This window comes from Chroicocephalus ridibundus, chromosome 3, assembly GCF_963924245.1.
Source record: "Chroicocephalus ridibundus chromosome 3, bChrRid1.1, whole genome shotgun sequence".
Lineage (NCBI taxonomy): Eukaryota > Metazoa > Chordata > Aves > Charadriiformes > Laridae > Chroicocephalus > Chroicocephalus ridibundus.
In genome coordinates, this window is record NC_086286.1 from 24,135,578 (window position 1) to 24,152,782 (window position 17,205).

The 17,205-nt window shown below is 41.9% G+C and overlaps 1 protein-coding gene across 2 annotated transcripts in view; it reads right to left on the minus strand.

Annotated features, from left to right (window-relative positions):
- Positions 1-17,205, minus strand: part of TGFB2 (transforming growth factor beta 2) — a 70,752-nt gene that overhangs the window by 10,795 nt on the left and 42,752 nt on the right. Inside the window, exons 3-6 of one of the 2 annotated variants that reach the window (XM_063328427.1) lie at positions 3,150-3,282; positions 2,925-3,035; positions 732-906; positions 10-163 (exon numbers count right to left, since the gene is read on the minus strand). In XM_063328427.1, the coding sequence (XP_063184497.1) occupies positions 10-163; positions 732-906; positions 2,925-3,035; positions 3,150-3,282 (573 nt within the window). The remainder of the gene's footprint in view (positions 1-9; positions 164-731; positions 907-2,924; positions 3,036-3,149; positions 3,283-17,205) is intronic. The other variant, XM_063328428.1, reaches the window with a different exon arrangement.

Below are 17,205 nucleotides of genomic sequence, written 5' to 3' on the forward strand. Positions count from 1 at the left end.
ATTACTTACTCTGCTGTGCTGAGTATCTGAGCTCCATAAATATGGACAGGCTCCTGCACAGAAATTAGCATGATATCCTTTAGGTTCATGAATCCATTTCCAGCCAAGATCCCTCTTGAAGTCAATGTAAAGTGGACGCAGACAGCAATTATCCTGCACATTCCTGGATAATAAAATACAGACAAACACATCACTCATGACAAAGACAACACAGGCAGTAAAAATAATCCAGTTGCTTGCTCCCTGAATGACGCTTTACAGGCAGGCAAGTCTGAGTCCCAAAAATTCACAACCAAATCACGTCAATAGCAGCTTATACTGTAACTGAAGTCAGATGCTTAGGCATGGCAGGACCAGCTTATACAGACAAAGCTAATGGTTTCCCTGGAGGATTAGTAAGTATTTTTCTCCAGGTCCTACCGAGTGGTCTCTCTGAGTAGGTGAGCACAGTGGAGGTGATAATTTGGCTGTAATTATGGAATTATGGGACTGATGGGTCTGGGAATCATCCCAGATGGAACTCAGCTTCTGCTTTCTAAGGCCCCAACCTTCTTCATCTGCCACTGTCTCTGCAGGATGGCAGACTGCTGGGCAGAAACCTGCTGCACACAGACCCCGTGGGTCTGTGCCCTGTATAAATGCCAACCGTAAAGAAACATGATAAGCAACTGCATTACACCTCACAGGCTGGTACGACTATGTAAGTATACTGAATATGGATGCATAGTTACCTAAAACAATAGGCAGCATCTAGAGCACGCTTCTTCCGCCGACTGGGCTGTTGCGACTCAAGTCTGTAGGAGGGTAATAACATTAGCAGAAGATGTGGGGTCTTCCCACTGTATTTTTTCCTATTGGACTTTAAAGCTTTCACATCACCACTGGAATATGTGTAGTCATCAATACCTTCAAAAAATACATTTTGGTGATAAACATTGTGTTGCTTTTTCTTCACAAATTAAATAAACCATCTCTTTAAAAAATTCTCTCAGAAACTGGGCAACGATGGTGTCAGCTGAGCATGTTTACTGGGGAAGTGGGGGGCAAATTTCAACCCAAGATCCCTAAGATATTCACAGTTTTCGTGTTATCCATTTTATCATCCCTCCCACATTCACAACCATTTAATGGAATTTCACTACATTTACCAGAAATGTTGAAATGAGTAAAAGAAAAGATTACTTCAGTCACTGCATCTGCATTGCTTAGTTTCAAATGCCTCAAGCAGTGATGCTTTTGTCATTTCACTTAGGGCAGTATTCACATCTTTTAACAGCTATGTACTTTTTAAAACCTTGTAACACCATTAAAACTGTTCTGGATACTTCGCCTGCATTTCCCACTGCTTACTTCCATCCCATTAGTTTTCTCTATCAATCACATTTACCTCTTTATAATGCTTGTAAATTCTCTGTCTACCATTGCCAGTTTATTTAAATCTGCTATTTTTTCCCCAGAAAGTCAGTTATTCTATCCCCTTCTTTTGTATGGGCATGGCAAGGACATCGATCAAAATATTTCTTCTCAAACTGGCAATCAACAACCTCATATTTTGTATTTTCTCTTGGAACACTAACTGCCTTACTAGCTTCTTATGATGGCAATAGCACAGGCAAAAGACTCCTAGGACTCCAAACAGCTCACGTTATGCCTGTTGCTAAGATCCTTTTGAAAATCTTCCTCCTGAACCAGATAATACTATCTAAAGAGAAAAAGATACACTTTTCTTTTTCTAACATTTGCAATTACAGCGACCACATATGATACCAACAATTTTTTAAATACACACAATGGTTTTAATCATATGTACAGTACATGTATTTACTTAGAGAAAAAATTCCAACACAGTGAAACAATGGTTAGAAAAACTTAATACTGAACAAGGAATATAGCCAAATCCTTGGAAAACAAATGAACCAAATCATGATATACTTTAATAAATGAAAACTGCATAAACAGAATTTGGGTTGGTTCTAACACAGCCGTAGTTTTATATGTACTGGTGGATGATAACTATAGCACAGTCAATTAAATAACATTTCCCTTTTTAAAACTGAAACTTGAATGGCTTAAAAACACAAGGGAGCTTAGGTGACCTTAATATATTTACTCTATATCACCTTGTCTGCTGTCCATAATAAGCACAAATATCCATAACCCTAACTACACACTGTTGTTCATTTTTTAATGTCTGCTTAATCCAATCTTTTAGGTTTTACCAAGCTGACAGCATAAAAAATAGTTTATGTAACTAATATACAAATATGTTACAATAAATTCTACGTGCCAATGTAGATATATAGAGATAATAAATGTTAACTAATGTAGTTCTGTTGACTTCACCTGAGAATCAGACTTCCACTGCTAGAAGTAAGAGCACATAGACAGGCACACCATTGCTGTTTCTTCAACCCACAATGCGCTGTAGAACATTAATACAAGTCTGGCACCTGTTGTTCAGCTCTTCCCAAAGTGACTGATGCCATTGCTCAGAGTAATTTAGAATACTATTGATACGACCAGACAAAAAAAAAAAAAGGTTTTATTTCAAAAATATTCAGCAAGTTTTCTCCTGACTATGCAACAGTGGATGGTCTACTGTAGAAAAGTCTTCCCTACATCCAAAATTGTCTGTATATCCAGTGCGCATGCTGCAAACCGCAATACAGCCACTTAAGGACATTGAAGCTGCATGCATGGAATGAGACGGCTTATTCATGCCATCTGGTTTCAGAATACTTCAGCTGATATAGTTTTACCCTTGTGCCTTCAATACCATTTCCAACCAGCTGAGAATCGAGATTCTCAAAATGAGCAAATTTTCAATCAGCTGAATGCCATTTAGAGAGGCAGTAATGTCTCTTTGTTTCCCTCCTCAATTAGTAAGTACCACGACACTTAAAAAAGTTTTTTTCTTTCATTACCTGCAAATCTTGCTTCAAGCTCCTCACTTTTATTTGGGATGATATAATTATTGGAAGGCACAAAGGTGCAGCATGGACAATGCAAGCTTATCTTAAAGCCAAGGTTCCTGTCTGCAAAACATAAAAGTGGAGTTGGTTTTTACACATGGAATGACCCTGAAACACTGATGAGTTAATGGAGGAGCAGTTGGGGCAGGAGTGAAGGCAAAGAGCACTTCTTGTCACCTCTGTGATGGAGCCACTCATGTACAGCCTCAGTGACATCAAAAGACAACCATTCTCCTTCAGCTCTTGTTTTAACTACTTTGCTGTCGATGTAGCGCTGTCCTGGTGATGACAATTCTTTAGATTTTAGAACCTGCAAGAAACAACAAGTATGATTGCCTACAGGTTAATATTTACCTGGTTTTTATTAAATAGAGCACCAACATTATAAAACAGCAGAAAAAAACCCTATTAAAGCTCAAAACTCTATGCAGCAAGTGTACGTTCCGGCATGGTTTCGGAAAGAATTACCTTAGGGTGTGCGGGGAGAGAAAGGTGACATAAAACACCCTAATGAAATCAGCTTATACTCCCAAGCAAACCATGCTATCACATATTCCTTCCTGAAATAAATCACACGGAAAGACTGCCCTGAAAACTCGTCCTGCAACACAAGTGGTCAAGAGATTATAGTAACTGGAACATCAAAAGAGGCTATTTTACCTTCTTTAGTAACACTCACACTGGTCAAAACATAATATCAGATGCTAAAATAAAGCCTGTACAATGTAGTCTGTACACTGAAGATATTATATTGCTTACCCTAAACTAATCTGTATGGTATTGCCTTATTCATGCTTCCAGCCTTCCCTCTGACTTCAGGTACTACTCATACATTAAACAGATAAAAAGTTATTGTCCATACAGGTAACCTGGGGGCATACAGAGACAGCCTGGTGTGAATCATGGCCACCCATGGATTTGTGCCACAGGCGATGCTGATTCCATCCCAACTTTGGTGCCAGTCAAAAGTTTCAGCAAAGCTTGCTACTGAGCATGCAATAAAAAAAATACCTGTACAAAAAACCCCATCCCCTCCCTTTCAAGACACAGCACTGCGTGCCTAGAATTTTAAGTGCCCACAGTCTTCCTCCTATCTAAACAATTCAGCAAGTGCTTGCCCACATACAAGCCTGCTATTATTTACCCTAACTCTAGGACAAAAACAACCGAGCTTTTGGCTGCTAACAGGTTTCTGGTTTCCTGGTTATTACTATGTTGATAGTTTTGCGATGGAGGAAGCTGGAATGCCATGCAACACTAAGTCAACTCCAATCAAGATACCACACGATAACGTCATTCTGTAACTTTTGGCATGCCAGCTGTGCGACTTCATATATTGTTTGGTGTTTCTCCTCTCTTTAACCATCCAAGTCCATCTCCAAGTAACTAAGTGACAACGTCTCATTGTTTCCTCCTATTTTCTCAGCCCAGACAAACCTGACATCTCGCAAACGCTGCTGGAATAAAACAATGGTGAAACTGTATAACACGTGTAAAGAAAAATATTTCAAAATAGGTGTGAAATTATGTCATCATGATAAAATTAGGCTTTTCAAAATTAAATAGAAGAGCAGGCTTGAAAAGGCCAGATTCTGTTCAACATGTAGTCTCTCTATTTATTTCAAGGGAGTGCTGGACCTCTCAAAGGCCAACAGTGCAGCTCCCACAATAACATTTGTCTTATGAGAACAGCAGCATGACAAGCTCTTTGCCTTCTTTCTGATCAACACATTTAGCAAAAAGACATCAGAAGACGTTGGTCCAAGTCCAGCAAATTACTAAGTGCCCCTAGCAGGCGATGCTGAGTTTTCCAGTAGAAACTGAGGGCACTGAAACACTGAACATTGGGATTCCTTTTTATGAGGCAACCTTCAAACAAAGTGTTTGAACAACTGTTTACAGAGAGTCTGGCAGCAGCAAGGGGACTACCATTGCGCAGAAGTGCCAGAGGGATGAGAGAATCAGTAATCAATGCTGGGAAAGTCCCAGAGAAGTACAAATATAACTTTGCCTTCCCTTTGGTCTTTATCAGGTCAACTCAAGTGTTTCTGAGGATGTAATGCAGCTGTCATTCTGCAAAGATGTGTTGGGGCGGGGTGTGTGTGTGAGGCAAATGGGACACAAGAACTTGGCTCATTTCTCTTCCTTTCTGCACAGTCATATCTTTCCAAAGACTCCAGAAACTGCATACCTCAGTTTTGGCAGTGGTGTAGGGATCTAAAAGCAAGTAATGTGCCAAAAGCAATCTCATGATGTTAACTATAATTGGTCTTAGATATGTTCAGAAGAGTCAGCTGTGCCTTGGTATCCAAAATAAAATGTCTTTATCCCAATCCCATTGCTACCAAAAGACAAAGTCGAGGACTGGCAGTGTGTGCCTGTCATGAAAGGCATTTGTAAAAGGACAAGACATCATCACAAAGAATATCCATCCTCAACTGAACTGAATGACGAGAAAAGTGTCTGCAGGTTTCAAAACTGGGACAGGGTGGACGCTGTAGATTAGAAGAGTTAGATTTTATCCATACTATGGTGTCTGTATCTGAAAGTAAGGCTCCTCTCCATGTTTATGCTGCATGTCCAGGAAGAAAATTATGAAGAATGAGCTAAAAACTCACGAACTAAGTATGGCATAATTTCCACAATTGACATCGTGGGTTAAAGAGGCACTAGCGGTTCTTAAGCAAAAGGCTTTTAAGTGTGATGAGTGTGCCATGCTTAGTGAAATTACCATGACTGCTTCAAGCTCCTTCCTCCTTCTCCTGGGCTGACTAAGTGTCTTTACAGTGTTAGGGTAATGTATGACCTTAATAACCTGATGGCTTGTAAGCAAGAACGATCTTCTAGCTTCATCATTTCCATTTTTTCTAATTGATGGTAAAATTCTAGGCTGGATCCTCAGAGTCTATTTCCTCCCACAAAATAACCTGATGAACGACTCTTCACTTCTTTTCCTATAGTGCATTCTATGTTTCCATGCACACTGAAGCAATGGCACTCTACATGGTGGCAAACAAAGTGGCCTCTTTGTAGGAACCTATCAGAAATTTTTACAGCTACAATATGTTCTTCAAATGAGTCTTCCAGAAATTATTACATGAGATAAGCATTTTAGGTTTTCTCTGCCATTTTCCCCCTTGGGCTTGCTTCATTGTACTTTGCACTACATTTCTGGTCTTACCTTCCCCATCATCAATGCACCTTTTTCTTCCAATATACCCCGAAGCCTATTTCCAATGCTTTCTTTCTACTAGATCAACTAACTAGTTTTATTGCAAAAAAGAAGAAAAGCCTTTTCTGTGCCTTGCAGCTTTTGTGCTTGAAAGCTTGTCTACTTCTTTCAACTATACTGATTAGTCTCAGATATTACCTTTACCTATAAACATTGCCTTTCCTTGCCTATAAACACTGCCTTACCTTTATGCTTAGCGCATCGCAACCACATCAAACACTGTTACCAGAAATGTTGATGCACAACTTGCATCTGCAGGAGCTAAATGAAGGCCTAAAAAGTAGGCGTTTGTGCAAAAGAGTTTTCAGAGAACTAAAAATATTAAGAGAGGACAAGGGAAAAAAAAAACCACAAGACAGAAGGAAGACTGAGTTAAACTTTCCCTTTAATCCTTTCTCATTTCCTTCTGGCACCTTGTCCAAACACTCCATCTTAAAAAGGCAGAAAGAGTTCGGTATGTCTATGGGACATGACGTGGATGGCTAGGGCTTTTGGGGTGGGGGGAGTATTGTGCATCACCACCTGCATGTAGAGCTGACAGATTCAATCACTTGCATGAACAGGAGACAGAGTTTACACACACACACACAACCTCACCTCCCTCACTACAAGCAACACATTTAAACATCTGCATGCACAAGTAACTGACAGTGCACAACTGCACGTGTGCAGGTGCAAGCATGCACACTTTCACACACGCCTGAGTGAGAGCTCAAAATCAACAAACTCAAAATTCAGGTTGTGCAAAATCTCTGCAGCTTCTGAACATGGGGATGTTCTTCCACGTGTATCTGTTTATTTGATCTCGCTTTCAACAGAGTGATAATGCAATGCTCCCTCTTCTAACAAAGGATTATGCCGGGAACATATGCATATGATCACATTATGTGGGGATGAGATGAATAGGTAGAAGTGTTACCAAAAGGTTATCCAGCAGACTTCTAGCCCAGTTCGCAGAGTAATTTTCATTCAGTTACAATGCTCTAAACTCTAAGAACAATTTGGTCTTCTCTACCCCCATTTTGCATGGGATTCCTCCCTTTCACAGGAAATCACATACTTAGCCAAAACGCTTGTTAATGTCTTCTAGATAAAGTATCTTGTACACTTAAGCCCTGCCTTCTAGCTATCTTTTTCTACAGGAACTGCTAACCTTCCCCTCATCAATTGTTTTCTTCTATTCTGACCCTTCTTAAAAACACCTGGGGAAAAAATTATCTAACAAATACCCACGAAGGATCTCCAGATACCACATACATGCAGCTACCGCCAGCAGATCAAGGCAAAACAAACGTGAATATACAAATAATGCAGTTAATCGCAGGAAAGGGCTCATGAAACAGCCAGACAGATGCAAACAAATCATTGCTCTCGCTTGTACAGCTACACATGGTTAGGAAGCCCACTCAGGGATCTTGGTGATGACAGCACTCACATGCCACCCCCGCCAGATTTCTGGTACTTTACAAACCCTGTTGAAATCTACTCTTCGTTCATTCTGCAAAGGCGTCCTGCTCAGTCTTCAGGGGGAGACCCTCTGCTATGCTGGCAGGGATTTGTCTGTGCTCCTCCGCGTCCATTAGAGGAGTCTGGACCATGATGCTATTTTGGAAGCATATCCCAAATCATCATGACCAGGACATTCAGTGGTGAAAAGCTTTGGTTTTGTCACATGCTGGTTTCAGAAGAATGACAAGCGAGTTTCCAGGAAATACCGATCTCTAAATTACTTCTGTCATCTGCTATACTAATTTTGCAGATCAACTGGAGAGCATTAACTGATATATATTTATTTAAAATTTAAGTATCAAGTAGCTGAAATCGTCATTACAATACTGGAGGATGAAACTATTTATATGCACACGTCTATACTCTCAAGTATCCATCACACAGTTGTGAGTATAAAAATAAGGACATGGATTGTCCTAGTCTGTATTTTATAAACTGTAAAATACACTGTGAACACTATATAATTCATGATAACAAACAAAGAAAGTTTGCAAAATTAGCAGAAACATGGTTCTTTAAAAAATGGGGCATACCAGAGGCCGATATGAGCAGAGCAGGAACATTCAGCATCAGTGTAATTCTACTGGTTCAAAAACAAAACCAAAAAAACCTCCAAAACCCAGGACTCTGTTAATAGAAATGTAATTATTTTGCTCAAATTTTCCTTTGCCTGCTCCCCTTCTCATATATATATGAGGCAGCTAAAGCAGGGCATAACTGAATGAACACACCAGTGTATGTATTCTAGACAATAACCACTGAGAGCAGACGCCAGAACAGCCCGTCTTCATGACTCATTACACACATAAAAGGAAAAAATTTGACAGAAAAGACACACTGGTTCTTTCAAATAACTAGAGCTCCAGAACAGCAACTTTCTTAGTTTATTTCAGATTTGACGGTCTGGCCAATAATTACTTCTAGTCTCCTATAGTTACCACAATTAGACGCAGAAGAATAGGAAAATTAAAATTACATGTAATTTACAGTCAAATAGTTTTGGCTAATAAATTCATCACCTTCCCAGAAAGCAAACAAACAAACAAAAAACTGAATGTGGTTCAGTAGTGATGATACACAGGGTGATGCATCGATGACATACATCTCCGGCAGCCAAGAAAATCCTAGGCACAGATCAAAGGCCAAGCTTTAGGAACAGCAAGGGCATTTTATAGCTGGGTTTGAGAATTACAGTAACCAACTGTTAGGAAATATTTTTGGCAACTTACAGTTTCTTAAAACAAGTTGATGAACTTTCAAAATATATTAATAAGATCATATGGCCACTTAAAAATATCTATCCTGTCTGCTGCATGGCCCTGGAACTTGGGATGGTCACTGCTGTCAGCCAGCATGGGTTCTGCAATCACTGAATAGCAGCAAATATGGCATTATCTTGTAAAAACCTGCTATTAATCTGTTTTTCCTCTCCATTCATTCTGGACTGTCTGATCTCCTCCCTCCAGATGCTGTTGGCTCCCTGATAACTTCCTTTCTTCCCTTCTCTTCTCTGTCATTTCAGACTACTGTAATGTTCCTGTGTATTACAACATCTTGGCAGGCTCACTAATCTTTCTCTTACTTATCAGTCATTATCCACGGTTTCCATTGGAACTTCAAGGGCATTTTAAAATAATGGAAATAACCTGACATGTACTTGTAAGCTCAAAGTAAATAAGCCCAAACAATGAGATCCAGTGGTAAATGATGTGCTAATGCTGGTTAACATCAGAGCAGAGATAAGTTCAGCTATGCACAACTGGCTGAAAACAGCCGTTTAGGATAACCTCTTCTGAACTAGAAGAAACACGCAGGGAACTCCAGCCTAACCCTCTGCAGTGGAATAACCAGATTCCCAAGGTCTGCATATGCAGCCGCCTGTGGTTTCCAAATTCTTACGTACTATTCACCCTACTGAAACATTCACTTGCTGCCTGGTTCCAGATTTCAAAGGTCTCCTCAGACAGCTCTCTGGGACTTCCATCCAGCCCTTTCTGAAGCTTAAAGTTAAAAAATGACCATGCTAATTCTCATTCCTTTCTCACTGCCTGGTTGAGTTCAAGGTCTTTGATCTTAGCTTGGACACAGGGACAAGCAAAACCTTAAATCTGTTGCAAATCTCTCCAGTTACTTACTCATTATACGTGGAAACATATGTTGTAAAGTGAAAAGCCTACATATATTACCTTTTGCCAGATAATTGGGAATCTACTGACTATCAAAATCTCAGCTTCTTCTTATCACCACTAGTGCAAAAGACTGACTGTGTATTTTTTCCAAAATTCTCAGTGCAAATTTTCAAGCTCTTCTTGTAACCACTTCTGCAAAAGAATAATTCAGACTCTGCCTTCAGTGCTACGGAGTTAAAAGGACTTTACAGCCTCCCTGCTTTATCAGTGGAAGTCTTTCCATTGCTTGCAAAGGTCTCCGAATCAGGCTCAAACCGAGGGCAGAATCTTAAGAGACTAGTATACGAGATGCAGAGTTCCTGCCAAAATACAAAGGTATGGAGTACTTGCCAAAGTTTTAAAAAAACCCACAGCTCTCTGATCCATCTGCTCAGAACTTGCCAGACACGTTCTTCATGCAAACTTGCAAATAAAAAGAACATATTGCACACATAACCCAACCCCTTTTATATCTGGATGGGCTACAGCTGCAGTAGGATTCTCTTACAGCGTTGGCTGCTACTTGCTTAAAGGTAAAAGAAGTGTGAGGGGAGTAAAGAGATGAGTGGCTAAAGCAGGTCAAAAAGGGAGGGGAAGTCATGTATGTCATGGAATCACTGTGACTGAGTCACTGCATCGCGCTGTGGTGAGGGGAATGGGCTCCAGGAAGAGAATGGCTCCTGAGAAGGGATTTCCTCTCCATTTGTTCCCCAAGCAGGGCCCTCCTCCTGCCACTGAAGATACATGTGCAGTGTAAGTTGGGGATACAGCCCTGAGGCTGTTCGGTCTGATTTATGCTTAAGCAGGCAGGAAGACTCTGCATTGTATAAGCAATAAACAAGAACGGAGGGTCTGGGGTACTTCTGCTGGAAGATTCTGAAATATTGAGTGCAATTTCCTGCTGTTTAGGAGATTTTAAGATAGCTCCAAAGAAAGATTTTATACAAAATGAAGCAAAACAAAAAAAAAATCCTGTAAACTTATCTAGAATTTAGCTTTAACTTGCCAGAGGCACATTATGTTTTATTAAAATATCAACAAAGAGGAGCCAAAGTCAACAAAAACTGAGTGGGTTCTTCTGTCTTCTAGCCAAATCCCCTAGATCCTGCAGCGTACTCCTGTGTTCATCTCCCCGTTAAGTACAAGTCTCACAAGCCCTTCCTCTTCCTTGGTCCTGTCCCTGACATTCATGTACACATGCATTTTGCTGCAACATTTTGGCATGCGACTTTCTTTGCTATATGAATATTTGGACTTACTGCTTCTTCTAAGATGCTGTAGTCTTCTGCATGTCATTCCTCTTTCTTCCCTTCCTCTTGTCTGCACTGTTCTCCATAAGTCACAATTCTCCTTGTGGTTTTCTCTTCCCACCTACACGCTTCCACTCAAACCACTCCCATCCTCCTCCATTTTCTTCCATCATCTATTCTTCTTCATATAGGCTTCTCTCCAACAAAGCTTCTCATTGTTTCCTACACCTCCCCAGAATAGCAATATTACCTTCCCCCCTCCAATGGGCTCCCTACTGCAAACCAACCTGATGCTCCTCAGCCCAGTAACTACCACACTGCAGTGCTTGGTTAAAACTTGCTCCTGTCTCAGTGTAACATGGGCTCGGCTACCCCACCAGACTGCAGCCCAAAGAGCAGCAACCCAAACCTAGTGGCTCGTTTCTGACCCATGTCCCTCATTGCTACGCTCCCTATAATGAATGTACATGCACTGCAAACAGCAATAAATCTACCAATAAGCTCAGTGCCCCACATTTCTACACACGGCAGTGTCGAGCTGGGAGTACACGCTGGCTTGTGCCAGTAGCTACTGAGATATTATAAATTTCTTCAAGTTGTCTTCAATAACTGCTCTGTTCCTGGCAAGAGGGAGATGCATCTGAGATAAGTTCTCAAATCGCAGTGAATATGACACTGCGATAAATAAATATGTCCCCTTATCCAGGCTCACAGATTATTTGCCAAAGGTACTCTATACACAGTCTCCAGGGTACTGACTCTTTTTTGTACAGGATACAGTCTTTCAAAAAAAAAAAAAAAAAAAAAGGATTCTGGAACAAGGAGAAAGCAATTCGACTGATATATATTGCAAATTAACTTCCTCTGGTCCTGAGGGGGCTGGAAAAGGAGGAGGAAGCTGGTAAGAGTATAAAGTTATTAGGCCCACGCTTTATACCGAGTTCGGCACTTCAAAGAGCACTGTACATTTGCCATTTAACATAACCTTGTAACCTTTCAGATTGGAAGAGTATGGTTTCAGGACAGCAATACATAAGTTTTGAGATCCAAATATACTACTCTAGATGTGGGTCAGAGCGATGGCAGTCAATTAAAATCAAATGCCCCAGGTGATATCTGTAATACAGACATCCTGCGCCAGCTCACAGCCACAAATCCTGCTTCCTGGTATTTTCTTCCGTGGCATTAGAGACTGCACTTTTTGGCAAGAAAAGAGAGGAAGGCCCCTCTGCTCCTGATTATATGGAGATCAGTCTTGAGGAGCTCTGCTGCAGTCAGTGTAAATTGCCTCAGATTTGCACCACAGAGATTTGGCCCAAATCTATAGTAGCTTGCTCTAAACGTATTCCCTAACTGAAAAACAAGACAAAACGCTGTCTGAATTTAAAGTATTTGAACAACCGACTGTGGTTTAAATTTAAATCTGACTCATAATGGGGTAATATGTTCCACAGCATCTTCCTCCTCATACCCCCAAGCAGGGAGAGAGGCCCTTAAAGAAATGGGGGCTACCACTGTCTGGAGGGCAGATTGTTCTTCGTAGACTCCAAGCAAAGCTCCACAGGAGCTTTCGGCAAGGACTGGACCCTCCCGACATGGAAAGACCGAGGGTCTGCTCCTGCTTACTTCAAATTCTTCATTGCAATCCGATGTCCCTCCTGGGTTTTAACCTGGCGCCATTCGTTTGCTCCAACCCTGCACTCTGATACATCCCATGGTACGTCCCCTGACATCTGCAGCCTCTCAGGTACCCCCACCCACAGCAGCCTCGGATAACGACGACAATAAAAACCAGTGCTTCAGCTGCTTTTTTCATGATGCTTTATGATGTGTTAACAAAACGTGGCACTGCTTCCATAGGAAGTAATTATTACTTGTTATCGTTTGACCGTCTGTACATAATAAAAATACCTTAAAAAGAATACCACAATGCTCTCTGAACACTGGCTTTTCACCCTGTGAGGGTTTCCACTCGTCCAGCTTTGCGGTGGTGCCTATTTATTTTTTGGAATGCTTATTCATAAAAGACAAGCTTTTTTTTGAAGGGTGCAGGGTCTTTATTCATAAATACAGAAGCACCTTAATAAAAGAAAGATGTGATGAAGTCTTCAAAGCAGGCAAGAAAACTGATGAACAAAGACATTCCCATAACAACTGAGCTTTATCTGATCAAATTCCAATAAAGCCTGCATTTGGCATAAATCTTTAAAAACATAGCAAGGGCCACTGGAGGATGCTGAAACTTGTTTATTTAATATTATTACTCCTCCCTCCCCCAAAAGTACTTTATCCTCTTAATATTTTCTGAAGTCTCGGTGCACACTGAGAAGTGCATTGAGTGAATGCAGCGCAGTGGAAGGACAGGAGGAGAAGCGCAGGAGAGTGCTCGATGTGATTGAGATCACAGTCTGTCCTTCCTTCCTTCCTTCCCTCCCTCCCTCCGGCTTCCCACTCTCCAATGTGCTGATGATCAGCAGCACCACCAGCAGATTAACACTCACTTTCGGGCAGAAGAAACAACAGAAAAGATAGTGCCTTTAAAGAATTTCATTATCTGTGGCTTCACTTAACCAGAGCCAAGAAGCGACAGAAGCTTTTATACAAGCTTTATAAAAAAAACCACCTTAATTCCTACTTCTATGAGTTTTATTATTTTCCATCCTAAGACTACTTAATATGTGCACTGTGCTTCCCATCTGTGCAGGAACACACAGATGTAGCTGACTAATTCTTAAATACAAAGAGAAGTACTCTGGGTGAAAACAGACATTAAAGAAACTGTTTCTGCTCTCAGGGATTACCACTTGCCCACTGGCTTCATGGTCGCATCCAGTGCACCTGTACGAGAATTCACCTCCAGGACCTACTGCCCAGAGAAACCCAGGGGGCAACAGAACTAGTAAACAGATCCACAACCACTTGCTCCCAGCATAAATACAATGGAGTGCTCTCTGTTCCAACCCTGCCTCTGAGGTGGGAAAAGGGTCCTGGCTGCTGCTGCACCAGGAGCGAGGGGCCACGGCCCTGTCTGTCCACGCCAAGCAGCCCCAGACTGCCTTCCCGTAGTCAGTGCAAACAAGGGCTGCAGGAAAACACAAAGTCCTTCTCTGATGTGGGTTGGAAAAGGAAGCCAAGTATAGCCTGAGGAAAGCTTAGCCGAAAAGGTGCAGTCTTGCACTTTTTCATTTTAAGAGGTAGATCTGCAAGGTCAGAGGACCACACAAAGAGTGAATCAGGAGGAGAAACAAAATATTTATATTCTGCTTGCTTATTTTTTTCCATTTACTCTGCATATCTGTCTCTTCCTGTTCCTAAAATAGTCCTTCAGAGTAATATTGACCCTTCTGCACCAGTGGTATATATACTACTACTAAACTGCCACTGGACTAAATGAGAGAGCTCTTGAAGAGCAGTTAGGAGACTTGCATGTGTTGTGGCCACTTTCTCAGTGAACCACAATGAGAGAGCTCTGACTCTCTCCAGAAGACTTCTGCCCTCTCTTCCTGCTTAACTGAGAAAGACAAGGGGACACAGGAACAACCATTCCCTGAAACTGCAGGTATGAGAGGAATTTCAAAAACCCTCATCAAGAAGATCTCCTCAACAAAGCAAAACACTAGGCAACCCGAAACTTGGTAGGAGGAAAAAAAACCCACCCTAATAATTAAATGTTGCTTATGCAAGATGAAAAACCACATTGTTCCTTCTGGGCACAACAGCCCTGGCAAGCCCAGCACATATCTCACAAGACAGGAAGCAGTGCTTATGCACGGAGGAGGAGCAGTGGCTGCACATGCCAACTCCATCAGCAATCTCCTCTGTGAGGCTCGCTCTCCATGCGTGGCTTTTCATGCTGGAAGCAAAGAGTAAGTCTTCAGCCCTTACAGCATGTATTTGCCTCTTCCACTTCCACAGAAATGAGCATCTTCCTCATTCTCCCCTTTTACATCCCACGTTTGTACCTTCCTTCACTGCTAGACACTCGTATCTGCACTATCAATCTATCACTGCACATCCCTGAAGCTCCTCTACCATCACTGTAGCACCAATGCCTCCTATCCATCCTTCCTCACCTTCAGCTCCTTAAATTTTCTTCTTTCTAACCTCTAAAATTCATACATTGAGTTTTAGGATGCTTTCTATAGCAGTGTGCTACAATACATCACAGAATATCTCAAGTTGGAAAGGATCCATAAGGATCATGGGTCCCTCCTCTTCTCCCTGCTTTTGCTTTTCTTGTTAAACACTGCATGCTAACCTCACACTCTGTGATGGAGACTAGATGCAGCAGTATTTAGGGACCCTGACGCCCCTGCAGTAGAGCTGCTGGCAAGGAAACCATGCAGTTCAGACTGGCCATCACAGAGCTAAGATAATACCTCCATACAAGGTTCTGGGGAGAGCTGCACACAAGATTGCAAGATATAAATACGACCAAAGGGAAGAAAAAACAACCAGCAGAAGGCGGCTACAGGACCTTGTAAGAAGTAAACCAAAGAGAGGAACTAACAAGCAGCTGTTATCATTTTAATAGGTGCTCTGCAAGGGAAATGCTCCAGAGACAGCTTGCCTCTCTACAGGCAGGAGAGCAAAGTAACATGCCTGGCACAAATGCACGCTCAGAGCTGTCTGCCTTTGGCTTGCCTGTTACTTGGTGGAGAAAAGACCTAATCCTACAATAACCTGCACTCATTACTCACCTAACACTTCACTCAGTATGCCCCACCCAGCCTAAAAAAGAAACTGCCTTACTCACCAGCTATATATTTATCTAAACGACCCAAGTACCTGCCCTGAATGCAGGTGTCAGTCATTTCCATGGGCACAGGCTTGCTGGAGTCAGGCTCTCTCAAATAAGCTACAGCTGTTTCTCATCACAAGGCTAAATCCCAGCCAAGCAACGGCTCTTTCTTCCCTACCTCCGCTGAACCCTTTGTATCCCACGTTCCTCAAACACGGAAAGGCAATTAACTGAGCTCAGGCAACCACAGCTGTACTCCTTTCAGGTGGCTAACAGCTCTCAAAAGTAGAACAACAGAAAGCCAAGAGATGCCATCAACTCCTTGTAGGATGTCTGAAGAGTGAGGTCAAGCCAAAACATACAATCGTTTCACCAGGCTGGTGTGGCAGCATCACAGGGACTCGTAGTGTAATTCTCTGTGACAGCTGTTACTTATAGATGACACCAGCAACTGCCGTTGAAGATTCCTCGCTTTTGCTTTTAACAAATGATACATTATTTACTCAACTTTTCTGCCAGCCTGTCCTTGGGAAGGAAGGCAGCCAGGTTGCAGTCATGAAGACAAGCACCCAGTAACCACCTGTGGACCTGAACCACATTCAACTAGGAATCGCGCTTCTCCTACTTATAAACAATGTCTAATCAGGTCAGTGTGTCTTTTCCTGCTGTCAGGTTAGCTTACACTGTCACTTCAGTAAGTACGTGAACCCAAATTCCCCCCTTCTCTGCTCCAAGTTAGGCTTGCACTTGACCAGACCAGGCAGGAAAAGGTGAATGTTTAAAGTGAGGTAGAAGAATAACACATTTGCACCCACTGGATCTGAACTGGACTCTACAGTGCTGCAAACACAGGGCAGTGCTCAGGCATAGTGAATAGGGCAGCAAGAACAGACCCAAAGAGGGGCTCCAGGCACTTTCACAAGGTGGTATCCTATCTGGCAGGGTTTTCAGCAGAGTAAGTCCTGGGTTGCTGGAACAATCATGAGTTTTACCCAGTATAAAACTGATGGGCACTGAGCCCCTTTTGGTTGCTGTGTTTCTCGGCAAAGTGAACTATGCTTTAGATGAAATATACTCTAGACAGTATTTGCACAAATACACAGACTCAATGTAATTAACTTTAATGGCTTTAAAGTCTTTAAAGAATAAATGACATCAATCATACCAGCACTCAGGAGTGAGAGAGTCATGGGGTCGTTTTTTCCCCTCACTCCTCAATCCCTGAATTGCCCAGTCCCTTGCCTCAACCCCTGGGCTACTATACAGAAGCCAGGTCTGCAACTGCTAAGCTTTGAAACTCAATTATTAACAACACTATTTCTGTGAGGAACGG